This window comes from Chrysoperla carnea, chromosome 1, assembly GCF_905475395.1.
Source record: "Chrysoperla carnea chromosome 1, inChrCarn1.1, whole genome shotgun sequence".
NCBI lineage: Eukaryota > Metazoa > Arthropoda > Insecta > Neuroptera > Chrysopidae > Chrysoperla > Chrysoperla carnea.
The window spans coordinates 11,988,602-12,004,908 of record NC_058337.1 but is presented as its reverse complement, the minus strand read 5'-3'; the positions used below and the strand labels follow the sequence as shown (position 1 = coordinate 12,004,908).

Genomic DNA, 16,307 nt, shown 5'->3' with positions numbered 1-16,307 from the left:
AAATGATCTATAAAAATTACATTGCAAAATCGTGTACGCAAAAAAAATTCAGTTTGGCTTGGTCAAAGGTCGCGAAAATAGGTTTTTTTTTCAAAAATGTCGTAAGCTATTAAGTTTATTAAGCTATTTTAAAATTATCTTGGGAACTATTGCATCTATGGAAATTTTTTATATAGAACAATTTAGGCTTTAAAGCAGTGTTCTATCTCTTGCCAATAACGAAAACCAGTTTACTTTCGACTGACTTTAAATTTCAAGTTCTAATTCAAGGTGGCAACGACATGTCCATTTTTTTCTGACTTTGTCTTATCTTAAAGAAGAATGAATTAAAAAAGTTGCTAAGGACTTCTGGAACAAACTATATACTGTAAAATGGTAAGTAGTATATACAGCCAAATACTTTAAAATAACCATTATACAGAAAAAACAGAAACGAATTACCTTCAATATGAGAGTTTCAACTGCTTGTAAAAATTTAAATCGATTTCTTTAATAATGACTATACCCAATATTTTATAAAACAACAAAATTTAAATCACAGGATGTCAATGAATATTCGTAAAAGAGAAAAGTAAAAATGGCTTAAAAAAATTTGGCTATAGTTTATGAATTTGTGCATATTAACTTACTTGCTCAGCACTTTGTTCTTCAATAACTAATTTCACTTCCAATGATTGTCTTGTTTCAGTAAATGCTCCCCGTTGTTGCCTTTCATCCAGAAAATACGACGTCAGTCCTAATATATTTGCCACTATAAGTAGCACACAGTTCACAGCAATCTGCAAATTAAAGATAAAATATTTATTATTAAAACGTATTGTTATTCTTTTGAATCATTTTGCTTTTTGCAAAGTCATACATCAATTCAAATTTTGTTTGTAAGTTAAATAGTTACGGCAGAAATCGACTGCAAAATTAAAGGTTAAGTGGTATTAATAGATATTCTGATAGATAAATCATTTTTTTTATTAAGACAAGGAAGGTATTGAATATGAATGTTGATTGTGATTCGTGTATAAACGGATATTCTTTTTCAGTTATTTATAAATATATAATAAATTTGCATATTATTTATGGTTAAATTTTCATTTAATGAAAGCAGAAAATTATAACTGTGATTACAACTTGACACGCGATTATTATGTTCATAAATAAATATAGAGAGCAGTAAACAAATATAGCCACAAAAATTGATTTATTTAACATTAAACAAACTAAAGGATAAAACCGAAACTCTCCCTCTCTCGACTATGTTTCAATTTCAAAAATAAATTCTTCAAGTAAATCAAGCATGGGTGGTCCGACAATTCCAAGTAAACAATATTATTCAAAATATAAATTTCACTTGTTGGGAAATTTGTAATAGTGTATAACGGTATGTTTTTATCGTTATGTACGAATTTGATAAATTGTAGTTTATTTACAACAATTTTAGCGTAAAAATTTCACTTACTAAAGTGTCAGATAGTTTGAGCTCATCATAAATATGTGGGATTTTTGTATACGTTTTTAGAAGGAGGCAGTTGCCTGATGTCGACTTTGCCATGTTACCCATAATAATGTAAAACTAGACTTGATACAATGACATAATGTAAGTGAAATTGTGAAATTAGAATTGATTAAAAAACGAAGTTAAAAGCATTCAAAGATTGTTGCCCATCTCCTTTTAGCAAAACAAAGTTTTGTACATATTTTATATGTATCTATATGGTGATGAGACAATGACGTCACTATCTATATTTTCCTCTTTGTTTAATTAGAAATTTTAAACGTTCATATTCTGCGTATTTCTAAAGATTTTCAAAAACCATCTTCACTTTTTTTTTACATAAAAAAGGTTCTTTAAAAAATTTCCGTAGAACCAATAGTTTTCGAAATTTTTAAAGTATGAATAAGTTCCTTACTCTACCACACGAAAAATACGGTATTGTATGTTATGAATATTATAAGACAAATAAATAGAGTATTTTATAAAACAAATGAACTATGTATATATCTAATAAGAAGCTTTTACGGTCAGAAAAGTTGTATGATTCATAAATTGAGTAGTCAAGTATAGATAGCAATGATGGGCATATGAATTTATTACAAATGTTACTGTTCATGTCGAATATACCGTAACTGTTCATGTCGAATGTCGTAAAAACAAAGAAATCTTATATTGATTCATACAAGAAACGTCGTGTAAATGATTTTCCTGCAACGCCTCAATCCTCTCCGCGAATGCATAGATCAACTTCTTTCGACTTTGGTACATCATGCATGTTCTGTGGTGAAAAAGCATAACAAATATCAGCGAATAATTCGTCATGTAATATCAGCGAAAAATTCGTCATCCGTCAACAATATATTATCATTCAAGGATACTGTTATTGAAGCTGCAGATGAGCGTAATGATGTTTTTATGGAGAAATTTTAAAAAATCATATCAACCTATTATACGATTATGTTCCTGTGAATGCTATCATAACACATGTTTTGATCATTTTTTTTCCAAGCTGTGATTGAAAGATAGGTCGTCCAGTAGATAATAACATTTTGAATGCAATGAATGAGATTTTAACTGTATAGACAATCTTGAAGATTGTCAATTTACTTTGGAAGAGTTAAAAGGTATGCCTAAAGAGCTAGGTACACGCTCTTTAGGTATGCCTTTTAACTCTTCCTAGCTGATCGGATTATAATAAATAAATAAATTGAGCGTTAAGGTCAGGAAATCATTATTACAATTAAATCTCGATCAATGGCAGTTATTTGTTTTCGTGATACTGAAGCGAATATCTTATGCTATTCATGGCATGATAACAGAAAAAACAATCCTATGGAAGACGTCTTCGAATTTTAAAGACTGCTGTTTCAATTATGAGAGAGGGTGATATCTTCTCTGCAGTTATTTGTTTTCGTGATACTCAAGCGAATATCTTATGCTAGTCATGGTATGATAACAGAAAAAACATTCCTATGGAAGACGTCTTCGAGTTTTAGAGACTGTTGCTTTAATTATGAGAGAAAATATAACATGGGCTTTTGTCGATACAGAGTTTTATCTCGAAAGTTGGACTATTCTCTTAGAAGAAATTATTTTAAAACACAAAGAAGGATAAATTAAGGCCTAAGTGTAAAGCGATAATTCATGATGCTATTATATCTCTAGTACGCTCTCGAACTTGTATATTACAGGAGATGGTAAGAATGTATAACACTGTTTGAATTTTTTCAACTAAATATCTTGAGAACTATTGCTTCTACGGATATTTTGTAAAGAACATTTTATGTAATATTAACTGACAAACCATTTTCTGATTAGCTAAAACTGCCATAAATTTAATAGTTTAGAAGATATTTGAGAAAAACCTATTTCCGCATCCTTAGTTTCTGAATAATTTTTTTGCGCACATGATTTTGCATTGGATTTTTTATTTTAGGCCATTTCTTGCATCCAAATACAGAAAATTCCGGAAAAAATTCTCTTTTAAGCAGATCGACTGTTACAATGACTTATTTCTCTGGCCTAGTACGGATAGACTTGTTGTGTTTGTTATTTAGTAGGTAAAGTCGTATCGGTAATTCTCTGTTATTAGAATATCTTACTAAAATTTTATTGCCATATTAAATTGGCTTTTTCATATAGAATATAAAACTGTTTTAATTTAAACTTTGAAACTAACACATGCAGTTAAATTTACTAAAAAATACAAGGTAATGAAATCACTATTAAAGTAAGAGATTATTCATTGAAATAATTTATATTACAAATTTACGCTTACAACTAAATAAGAGATATTCAGATCACCATATCTGTTATAAATACATAACTTCACAAGTTAATTATGTACATAAACATACGTTGTAACAATAGCATACGTAGTATACGCTAGAGCAGGGCTTCTTAAACTTTTGTAATTCATGACCCCATTTATGGTTGCGAGTTTCTTGACGACCCCATACAAATATAAAAGAAAAATAAATTAATATTTTTTGATGATTTATTTATTAGGTAACAATATACATATACATATGAAAATACAGTAGAATCTCGATAACTTAAACCTCGGTAACATAAAAACCTCTGTTACTTCAAAAAATACTATGTTCCCTTCCCATCAGAGCCCAAAACCTCTGTAACTTAAAATACGCAACCTCCATAACTTAAATAAATAATCTCTGTATAGGCCCTCAGTAACTACATAGAAACATGTACATACCTCTATATTAACTAGGGTACATAGAAACATGTACATACCTCTATATTAACCTTTACCTAACATAGACCTTTGCTAACTTAAAACCTCTATAACATAAAATATTTTGTGTTTCCCTTGGACTTTAACTTATCGAGATTCTACTGTATATATATTTAGAATTCGTTTTGGGAACAAACAAAAATCTAAAATTAAAAATTGCACAAAAAATTATAAAATTGTATTTATTATAGTTTCAAAAATAAAAGTGGATTCTGACCGTCTTAATTCTCTCGAATATATTCAAGTAGTTGCGTGGTAAGTATTAAATTAAAGTATAAGTTAAAAATTTAATGAGATTGACGTGCCTGTTTTTTATTGCATAACAAATAAAATCTTGTAAATGTTTGAAACTGCTGGACGTAAGACCTCTTCAACATTTTTTATCGCTGAACGATATTGGAATTTAATATGTGTTAAAGCTATTTCTTCAGCAAAAATACCTAGAAATTTTGTTGATAATTATTTCTCGGGATTATTCCGGCTTTTAGAGATTGACAAAAATAAATTTATATTTTTTATTAATTCCAATAACATTTCATAATTCATAGTAAATGTTATTCAAGTTATTATAATACTCTTAATAGAAATGCAGGTACAAACAATCTTTCCGAACTAGATGATTTTATGATATATTTATCTACGATAATTGTTATTTTACCTTTATAACAATAATTTAACAAGTTAAAAAACATTTTCTGTTAAATTGTATTTTTACCTCTCGCGACCCCAGAATTTTGCTACGCGACCCCAAATGGGGTCGCGACCCATAGTTTAAGAAGCCCTGCGCTAGAGTATTCTCTTATTTCTATGAAGCTTTGTTTCACAACTCCAAGTAGTCCAAGTATATGCCAAGTATAAGTTTTGTAATTCTATACATTTTTTTTCTAGTTAATAATAAAAAATTTTGTAATTATTTAAACAAGAGATGATCATTGTTGAATTCTAGTTTATCTAAAAATACATAATCTCAAAAATAAGAATAACTTAATCTCAAAAATAAAATAAAAATGTGAAAATTCATGATACTCGTCCTGTCTAGTAAACAACTAAAATTACATATAGTGTGATCATTTAAAAAAAGTATCCACCCTTAATGACTCTTAACCTGATATGATTATGGTTTTGTTTGAAAACATGTCGATTTAGATATCGACGGAAAGTTCAAAAATGGTACCTAGAGAATTTTGGGTTTCATCCCTTCACCCCTACTAACCCCAACTTTGATTTTTCAAATATTGCCCCCTGTTTTGTGATACTTCATTTGAAAGGGTATACAGTTCTCTCTCTTAACAAGATTTAAAAAAATGAAATCAATCGATGGGCTCTAATACTACACAGAAAATGGAAATCATACCTTCCACCTTCTCTACAGGAGTATGATTCGAAAAACTTTTAAACAAATATTTTTTAATCGCTATGGTTATATAAATAAACTATGGTTAAAATTTAAAACTGGCCTTTATATAATTTATTTTCAATGATAAGATAGTGCGGAGGCTAAATAACATGACTGGACTGATTTTGATACAATTTTGTGTTTTGTGTTCAGGAGGATGCGAGGATGGTTTAGATTCACAATTCGGACCAGTTTCCTAAAACATTAGGATTCCACACCAAAAAATTAAAACCCATCAAATTGTGAACAGGTGTTTGAATAGCACTGAGGGATTGTTTTTATAGCTATATGCGAGAAAATTACACTGCCGAACTCCGAAGGCCTTCCAAAAGACAGGAATAAAATTTGTGTTAAGTGAGCAGCTGAGGCGCTTGGGGGTTGCAATTCTTCAAGTATATCATAAAATGATATATTTTATAATCAAACAAATACTATGATGAGCTCTTTCTTTATAGAAATATTGTGTCGATGTACAATTGAATTGATATCTTTTAATTGAATTTTAATGAAGTAGTATAAAACATATAAGTTATTATCTTAAGCGTACAACGAATGCATTATTATTCTTATATTGGAATCAATATTGATTTAATTAAAATAATAGTTTAGTTTGAATTTTTGATTGCATCAACAAAACATGTGTGTGCAATTTTTGACCTTTTCTTAGATTCCGCGAAATCTTTCTTATTTTTCAATTTCACATTCACATCTGACTATGAAAAATATCAAGGATTAAAATTAAAACAAGATTCGATCGAGAAGCTGCTATTTATCAAAACAATGTACAAACATGTGAAAACAAACAATTGATTGAGTTAGTTGTTGAAATACCATGTATAAACGTGTTGATTATGCATTCGTTTGTTTTTTTACGTCATGTGAATAAAGAAAGATAAACAAATAAACACACACATATAATTTATAAAGATATATTAATAAAAAAATAAAAAATTTAAAAATTAATTTAATTTGACATTACCATAAATTACAGATTTCTGTAAAAGCAGTCATTTGACATTACCATAAATTACAGATTTCTGTAAAAATATTCAATATAAAATATTTCACGGCCATCTTTTCTGATATACTCAATGAATAATGAATTTTGACGAATTCTATGTATACATTGTATATCGAAAGAGAACGAATAAAATATTATTATTATTATTAATAATTACGACTATTATACATTTAAAAAAATAGAAAAAAAGCCATAAATATATTTTACCTGTGTAAAACAATCCTTAACATTATTTCGAGTGTGTATAGAAAAGGGATAGGCGACAGTAATTTTTATCAAACTTTACTTTTAAACCCAGCGAAGCGGGTGGGTATCACTCTAGTGTGACGTATAAATTTAAAATATAATCAATAGGTAGGTACTGTCGTGTTGGATGGCTGGTTTGTATGATCGATAAATTGTATTTTATCAATCTTTTACCATTCGAAAAATCAGGAAAACTGACACCAGTACTTTAATAATTTCTTTTGTGAAAGTACACACAAATATTAAATTTAGACTTGTTTTAATTTATTTAAAATAAATAATATAATTTAATTCGACGAAATATTTCAATATAGTTGAACATGACTTTACGATACGGAGTTCTGTTTTTACAAAATAATTAGCAAGGTATTTATACAAAAATTTTATGTGTCCACAACCAAAAAGTAACGTATTGAACTGATAACAGTGATAATCACAGGAGTCGCTTTGAAGGAATCGCAGCTAAAAACTATAGATTTATTTTAAAGAATGGCACCGCAATTATCGTTAGAAAGTCGATGGAAGACAATTTTGAGGCTGCAAGAAGGTGCAAGCGCTGCGGTAGTTGCGGCCGAGTTCGGTGTTCACCGCACCACCATTTTAAGGTTGAAGCGCAAAGTCAACACTGAGCTTTCGCTAGAAAGAACAGCAGGAAGTGGGCGACAGCGTGCAACAACCTTAGAAGAAGATACCATGCTCCAAGAATATATTCGTAATCATCCCTTCGAATCCTGAATGCTGCAATAGGGGAGATTGGATTTCCAGGCTCAACAAATACAGCAGGCCGACGACTTCGGGAAATTGGGATTAAAAACTGCGCTGCTGCCAACAAAATATTAATTTCCCTCAGAAATCAGAAACGTAGGGTTGCATTTTGCAACGAACATCTAAACAACCCGGACATGTGGAATAATGTCATTTTTACGGATGAAAAAGTCTGTATTTTCTTCAGCCAATGATAGTCGTGTCCGGGTGTACCGCCGCAGAGGGAAAAGATATGATGCCAATCACATAAATCCGATAGATGGAAGTGGTCGGTTTTCTGTAGCAGTCTGGGCCTAGATTTCTCGGGAAGGTCCGGGTGTATGTTGGCGTATTGACGGCCACTTAAATAGCCGTCAATACGTCGACATTTTACAAAATGTAATGCTCCCTTCGGTGACTACTCTAAGAGACGATTTTATATTCCAACAAGTAAGGATGCTATTTTATTAACATTAATTACGTATAAGTTTGACTAAACAATGTTTTATATTGAATTTTTCTATAAAATCAAAGTTTGGTTATTTATATGTTTTAATAGGACAACAGCCTCGTTCATAAAGCGAGAATTGTTCAACAATGGGTTCAAAAAAATTTAAAAATGAAAGTTCGTTAAATATTATGATGAAAAACAAGACAGAGCTTAAAAAATTCTACGATAAGTACTATGAAAAGAAAAGTATAATAAATTGATAGTAAATAATGAATGTATACACTGGTAAAGAGGTTAATATAACTACTAAGGTATTGAAGAATATGAAACTAAAATTTAAGAATAATGAGTTTATTAACAGCAAAAAGAACAGAAGTGTTGAAGGAAAGGATGAAAAATATAAACAAGAGAAAAAAAAATCAATTTTATAGATGTCCAAAAATAAAAAAATCAGTTTCGACTAACCAAATATAGGGACATTTCTTAATACAGTCGTCTCAAACAGAAAAATTCGGTGTTGTCATGCGTTCGAATAAACTACGCACAAATTGATTGCCACAAAGACTGAAAATAGGAAACATAATACAGAAATCAAAAATAAGATCATGGTTTCTGAAATATAGAAGGAATGAATAGTATCAAATATAATCGGCAAAAAACAAACTACCTGGTCAAATTAAATTTAAAAAATATGTTCGAAGGTACAAAAATTCGCACCTGGTTGACATTTTGTAGGATTATTCCAAACACCATCATAAATGAAATCTAAAGAGTCCTCATCGATCCGAGACGTAGAAAAAAATTTACCAAGGTTAAAGGTCACAAAAACGGGCTTTTCGTGATTTTCAGCAAAAAGGTAAGGTTTATCATAAAATTAGCTCAAGATATAGTTTAGTGCCGTCGCACGGTATCATCAAAGAGATTACATATAAAACTTAAATTTGTTAAAAGGAGATTACGAAACAAAAATTTAATACTTAATCCACGATCAAGATTTACATTTGGTTTATTACTACCTTTAAACGCCCTCCCTCCCTGAAGGAAGAACAAAAAAGTCCAACTTTTAACTTGTATATGGGATTACAGTGTAAAACACATCTAATGGTGATGGGTGATGGTGCAAATGAAAGGTGCTTTCATTCTTCATTAGTATACACAACAGCAGTACATCATACACCATTATTCCACCTATAACGGGTGTCTTTTTTAACTTGACATATATGTGAAAGTCGAAAAATAAGTTTAATCGAAGAAAATGTTTCAAACGAAAAATGTTACTTTCAATGTAATAAAATATTTTTTTTTTACAATTTTTTGTAAACCGAATAGCTTGGATAGAAATTAATAATAAAAAACTAGCTTTTTGTGTGTTTCTTCATTCAATTTGAACTAAAACGGTCTTTATAGAAAAACGAGCCACTTTTATTGGATTTATTGGAAAAAAAGAGTGCCTAGATTCCGCAGAAACAATTATACGAAATAATAATTTTGTTACGAAAAAAAAAATTTTGGGTTTTGTTACGAAAAAAAAACCTATTAGCCCGTTTTTGTCTAAACTATCTATATGGTTTTTGGAAAAAATGTTTCGAACAAAAAAGTTACCTTTTTAATGAACAACAACTTTCTAATTTAAAGTGTTCAATTTATCTATTATCATTTATGGAGTAGAGTGAGCTTTTCCTTGAACCTGGAATGTAGCCTGTACACCTAAAATATTTTGCTTAAATTTTTTTTATCGATTAAATTTATTTTTCGAGTTTCAAGCATATGTCAACTTAAAGAAAACACCTTGTATACAGCCATGAAGATCATCATCATCATCATCATCCTCACAGACATAACAGTTATACAGACATATATAACTTTTATCAGATGTAATGAATTTTCCCCAAAGGCTTTTTATTTCGCGTGTACTTTATAACATATACATTTTATTTATAATAACATATAGTAAGGTAAATGTACATTATTACGGGGTAGAACGTTATTCCAAGACTTTTTTATTTTGAAAAAAAAAAAAAAAAACTAAATAAATTATTAACTTTAAAAAGTAACAGAGTCTCTAGAACTAAAATATGAACATAAAAAATCGACTTTTAAACAAACCTAATCAATTGAATACTTATACCGATCTCAAAAACTGAGCGATCAGTTAACATCTAGCTTTATTACAAATATGTTGTCTGTTTACGTAAGGTGATAGTGCTGCATTCTTGAGGTTTTATTAGTTTGAAGGTAAGTTTATCATATTTAAATATATAAAAATTTGATTGGAATGAATAAATAAATCGTTTCAAAGCTTTTTCAAATTATTTTAATTAATTAATTATTATTTTTAAATTATGATTCCTGCAATTATGTTCTTAAATCAGTGACAGTGAACCATACTACGGAAGTCTACTGTAATTAGGGAAAGTAAGAAGTAATTATTTTTAACTCTCATTGTAAATTGGTGTTATAATTAATAAAACATTTCATACCAATAGAAGCAGTAGATTTTTGTGAGATATTGCGTTTTATGTTTTTTTTTTTTTTTTTTTTTTTAATTTATTTAGTTAATTCTAAAAGACTTGCTTTTATGATCGCGGCTTGCTTTTTACGCATCTAATGTGTTTTTAACTCCCGGAATAATAAGGAGAGTTTTTACTTATGTATGTAATTCCGGGAGTATCACATTGTAAAGGAGAAAATTGAAACTTGACTGATATTTATTTATTTAAATAATAACTATTTAAATAATTTATAATAACGATAATATTTATAATAGCTGTGATTTATTAAGATTAGTATTCAGCAATATAATATGTAAATTTTTTGTTTTTCCATCAATTTTTAGATAAAAATACTCAATAAACTTAATTACTTTGAACAAAATAATTATTTTTATTTTACCTATGTTAAGTGTGTATTCCAGAATGATGTACTTCCGTTCCCGGAATCAGGTTCAAAGTCAAATTTTATCAATGAACTAGAGACAAACTCGAAGCACGGAAAATTAACGTTTAGTACTATAAATTAAAGACTTAGGCGTGAAAAAATGATAAAAACTAATTCTCAGTAAATCATTTTGTACGCAAAACCAATTTTTATAGTGTAAATATTTATATTTATTTCAATAATCAGCTTCAAAATGCGTTAACCTAAACATCCCCTAATATGGTACATTTACCTTATGTAGAGATATGATGTTTATATACTACTCAACTCTTGATGCTTTTAACATTTTCAAATATCTAACAAAATGGAGGTTGACAAATCGATACATAACAAAAAGGTCAGGAACAATTTATCTAAAAGGCGTTTAGAAAATTATTAAATGACCAATAAGCTGCTTACCTAAATAAGGACAAAAAAATGGTGTTTCTTAATTAAATAAAGATATTTAGGTGCTGCCTTAATCATTCTCCTATTCAGAAACCACAAAAACCATCGAAAGTAAGCTTATTTCAGCATGAAGGTGTTTGTCTAATATTCACTGTTCACTCGTGAATCATTGTACTTGGGAGGTTAAATATACAACACTTCAGTTTTTTTTTAAATTGTTATCACGGTGACAACTTATGGTCGAGTAGGGTAGATTGTGATCTTGTTTCGCGGAAAACATTTTCTTGCAAATATTACCAAAAGTATGTAGAATATAAAAATATTTTAATTTATATTATTGTATCAAAATTAAAGAAAAACATGTTTTTAGTATGTATAGATTCCTGCCTTTAAATTTTACAATTCTGTTCAGTAATTCTGTGATCGTCGCTCATAAAACCATTGATATCCTAAAAAGGAAAAATTATATGATTGTAGGTGACATATCTAATTGGCCGGAAAACATACATTTGACTATGTGAACTATTTTCATATTTGGTCTGTTTTCATCTTTTTCTTTTTTGTTTGAAAATCTTCAAATGTACGTTTCGTGATACTGAAAAAAGAGGAGAATGGGAGTTATAAATAAGAGAACTAATTTGCATGGAAATTTATTATTTAGACAAAAAATAAAATTTTAATATTTATAATTTTTACAACCAAAAACAACAACAACACAAAAAATAAAACTTTTCATTTGCGTTTTATTTGGTTTGTGTGAAAGTAATATTAGTGAAAACGTATAAACAATAAAAATGTTACGTTCCTTATAAAATCTTGATACATTTACGTTCTATTAGAGATTTTTTTCTTTTTATTTTGCATACTTTGCAAGATATTGGCTATCAATCGGGGTAGACAGAACACAGTCATCCAATTTTCAAAAATTGCAGTTTACAAAATTACCATATAGACAAAGAAACGAAGGAATAAAGTATGAGAAATTTGAGCAGCAAGTTGGATTTGAATGCGGTTTTCGGTATTCGATTCGTTAGAGTGTTAGGAAATTTTGTGACCTAGGCTGATATATAAGAAATTAAAAATATGCAATTAGCATAATTAATATGCATTTAACAATTGCATTTTAAATTGACCGTAAATATTAAATTTACAAATGGTTTAATAGTGATGAAAATGATTTCAACTTTTTACACGGTGGTTTTGGGGGTCGCTGAACACGAATATTGTGACAGAATTGGTCTCAGAGGTATCTGGTGCTCAGGGTAAACGGTTCCTCGTCGTCTAGTGAGTTTTCGGGAAATTTGATTTATAAAGTTTATTGTTATATAATCGGTCCAAACTCGTTACACGAGGATTTTTGGGGTCTCTGAACATGAATATCGTGATAGAATTGGTCTCAGAGGTACCTGGTGTAACGGTATCCCCATCGCCTCCTGGAGTTTTTGAGAAATTCGTCATATAATCAGTCCAAATTCGTTACACGGGGGTTTATGGGGTCACAGTTTTTTCTGACGCTCTAACAAATCGAATGTCGAAAACCGCATTCAAATCCGACTTGTGCTCAAATTTTTCGAGCTTTGATAATTTTCTGTGCTTAGTTTCTTCGTCTATAACCTTTTAGCATAATTACATTTATAATAATGTAATTTGTCGGTAAAAATTAGCCGTTCTTCAACGTTGAGTGTTTGTGTCGGTAAAAAAAATAAATATCCAAGCTCTCCTCAATTATTTAATAGAGAGTCTTATTTATATACCTGTACTGTTGTATTATTAATGTAAGTAAATTGTGAAATATTCATCACGGATATATATTTAAAACTATGCGCCAATATTATTAAAACAAGTCAAGCATTTTCTTGGTTAGAAAAATTGATATAAAATTTAGAGTCTGAGATTTTGGTCGTTGATTTTGGTTATTTTTGTCAAGATGAGAAAAGAATTAACGAAGGAAACCGCCGTGAAAGAAATAGGATTTTGGCCTTAATTGAACGACGTAGAGTAGAGTATTCAAATGTCCGTTAGTTTAGGAAAGGGGTTAATTTTTGACATAAAATAAGGCCCTTACCGTATGATCCTAGGATTGTTTACGATAATCTTTGAAGATAAAATCGTAACAATTTCTATGCATCAAGGTCGATTTGGATCGTATCGTTTCGAAAAAATGTTGTTTCGACTAAAGTTAATGGATTTTATGAGAAATATTACCTGTGAAATTTGGCTCTAACTTTCGAACAATTTACGCTATCTCTCTAGCACTACTGTTGCGGAAGAAGAAAAATTTTACAGAGCAAAACTATTTCTCATAAAAATGCAACATTTTATGGAAATATTTTCTTGAAAGCCTTGTGGTTTTGATCCTTAGCACCCCTTCCACACATCGAAGCTCGAACCCTTCTGAAAAGGTTTTCAAGCTCATGTTCATTTGAACTTTTTGAGCAACTTTGAATTCAAGAATAAGCCTTTAAAGTGACGAGCACTTTATTGTGTCATTATCGAGTCACAAGCACCCTGTATATTCAATTTCTCTATTATATTTAAAATTGTAAATTTATTTGCTACAATTATCGAGTAAATAATGTAATTCCAAGTATTCGCCATAAGTAATGCTGCATGCTTTACAGTAATAACATTATAATTTATTTAGTTTTATATGGTTTTATGAAAAGTACCATTGATTACATTGAGAGACATATAATATGAATTTCCATTTCTCAAATCAAATTTAATTGATATTTTGACCACACCTGTAGAAAATGATTATTACTTTGGGATCAAAAATATATCACACCGGTATCTGATGACTGTAGAGTATAAATTTTGAGATCATTCGTGTACAATTATGATTTTTGGGATGCTAAATCGATTCGACGAAAATAAGCAATCAAATATTAATAACAGTAAGAACGAGTTGCTAGCATAAGAAGTTTTCTTTTTGTCTGCAGTCCAACATGTAGCGCCCAAATTGTGTTTGATTCGACTAATCTCGGCGGTACGCTTTTATTTAAATATAAAGTCCGTTCAGTTGCGGAAATAACTGAAATACGTGCTCTCCTTGAAAATCTTCGATATCTGACCACGAGGTGATGTTGTACCGTTACCTTGCCTCCTTGCCTCCTGTGGTCCCTTTATCTCACGATCACTTCCCTTTGATCTATTGAATTTCTGTCCGAAACTGATATCTGAGTCCCAGGCGGTGATAAACTATCTCTGTTATCGCCATAAAGCCGCCGTTCTTGTGACGTACTACTTTCTGTGATACAAGTACACACTCACTCATTACTCACTAATTCATGTATACAAATTCTAAGGAACTTCTAGACATGCTAGAAAGATTCGTAATTGCTTAGAAACCACCTATGGGAAAATTGGAAAACTTTCTCATTTTTTTCTCAGTCCTTAGAAGAGGTGGTTTACCACCCCATGGGCAAACCAGGCACCATATATATTTTGATCTAGAGAAGGAACAAAGCTTAATCCTAAATTTGCAGGTCAATCGGTGCTATAGGAAAGTATTAAGAGGTTTTAGCCTCGTTTACTAGAGTAATATGGAAGATACGAAAATAATCGAAATGGATTTAAGAATGCTCAAAATGGATATTTCCGTTGAAAATTCAATACTTTGCTTTATCGTATATAGAGAAATAAAATAAGATGATAAGGGAATTAAAATTATATGTAGTGCACTTCACTGAAAAAGACCATTTCTAAATAAAGGGTTTCATAAAGGATGTTGTTGTTGAATGTGTTGCCATCATGGTGTTTTGTACTAGAATATAATGTATTGTGGACACGTAACAAGGAACATCATTCCGATTAACAAACATAATGGAATATTCCATAAATAAACGTGTGTGTAACCAAGTAGGTTTCACTAGGTACATAAAGCTATTGTACTATGTATATAGTACAGACAAAAAGTCCTTTACTGATTTAAAACTTTAATTATTTATTGTTTTATTACTTATACTTATATATAAAATTATAAAATATTTATATATATATATATATATATATATATATATATATATATATATATATATATATATATATATATATATATATATATATATATATATATATATATATATATATATAATAATATTAATCCTTTTGCAAGCAAGAGAAATTGTTTTTAGTGGTCCCGCATATATAAACATACATATCACATACGTTGTTGATGTAATATCCTTCAAGACGAATTTTCTCGTGTCCTTTTTCAATGGATAACGTGATCACAAAGGGTATTTTTTATAAAATCGACATATTTATTAAATTTTTAAACAAAAGGGAGTGGACCAAAATCCCTCCCTGATTAAATAAATTCAAATATTTTTAGCCCACTGTGTACAAAGATATTAATATTAATAATTAACACAATACAATAGGATATTATTATTAATAATTAAAAAAGTTAAAACGTTTTAAATTTGTAAAGTGCTAGTGCTGTTGGTTATTTTTTATCAAACTAAGGCTTCTGCATTATCATACTACACGCCAAGCGCATTAAAATGGCCTTAAAAGCCATAGGGGATAATCCTGATATCGAATTGGCCAAAATACCTATAAAAATGTACAAATTCAAAGGTTGTCCTGGCCCATCTCCTTTTAGCAAAACAATGTTTTATATATAATCTCTATGGCGATACCCACGTATGACGTCACTAGAGGGTATCTTCCTCTTTGTTTAATTAGTAATCTTAAACGTTCATATCTTGCATACTAAGAGTTTTAAGATAATAGTTTTGAAAACCAACTTCACATTTCTATTCGTGAGGTTATAATTTTATCAGTGCATCTGAAGTGATAAAAAAAATTTAGTCCGATATTGCACAAAATTTCATGCTAACACAATTTGACTAAGTGATTATCAAATTAAACTAT

The 16,307-nt window shown here is 29.6% G+C and overlaps 1 protein-coding gene across 1 annotated transcript in view; it reads right to left on the bottom strand.

Annotated features, from left to right (window-relative positions):
- Positions 1 to 16,307, bottom strand: part of LOC123290745 (adenylate cyclase type 3-like) — a 97,087-nt gene that overhangs the window by 39,307 nt on the left and 41,473 nt on the right. The window contains exon 2 of the mRNA XM_044871041.1: positions 630 to 779. Coding sequence (XP_044726976.1) covers positions 630 to 779 — 150 coding nt within the window. The remainder of the gene's footprint in view (positions 1 to 629; positions 780 to 16,307) is intronic.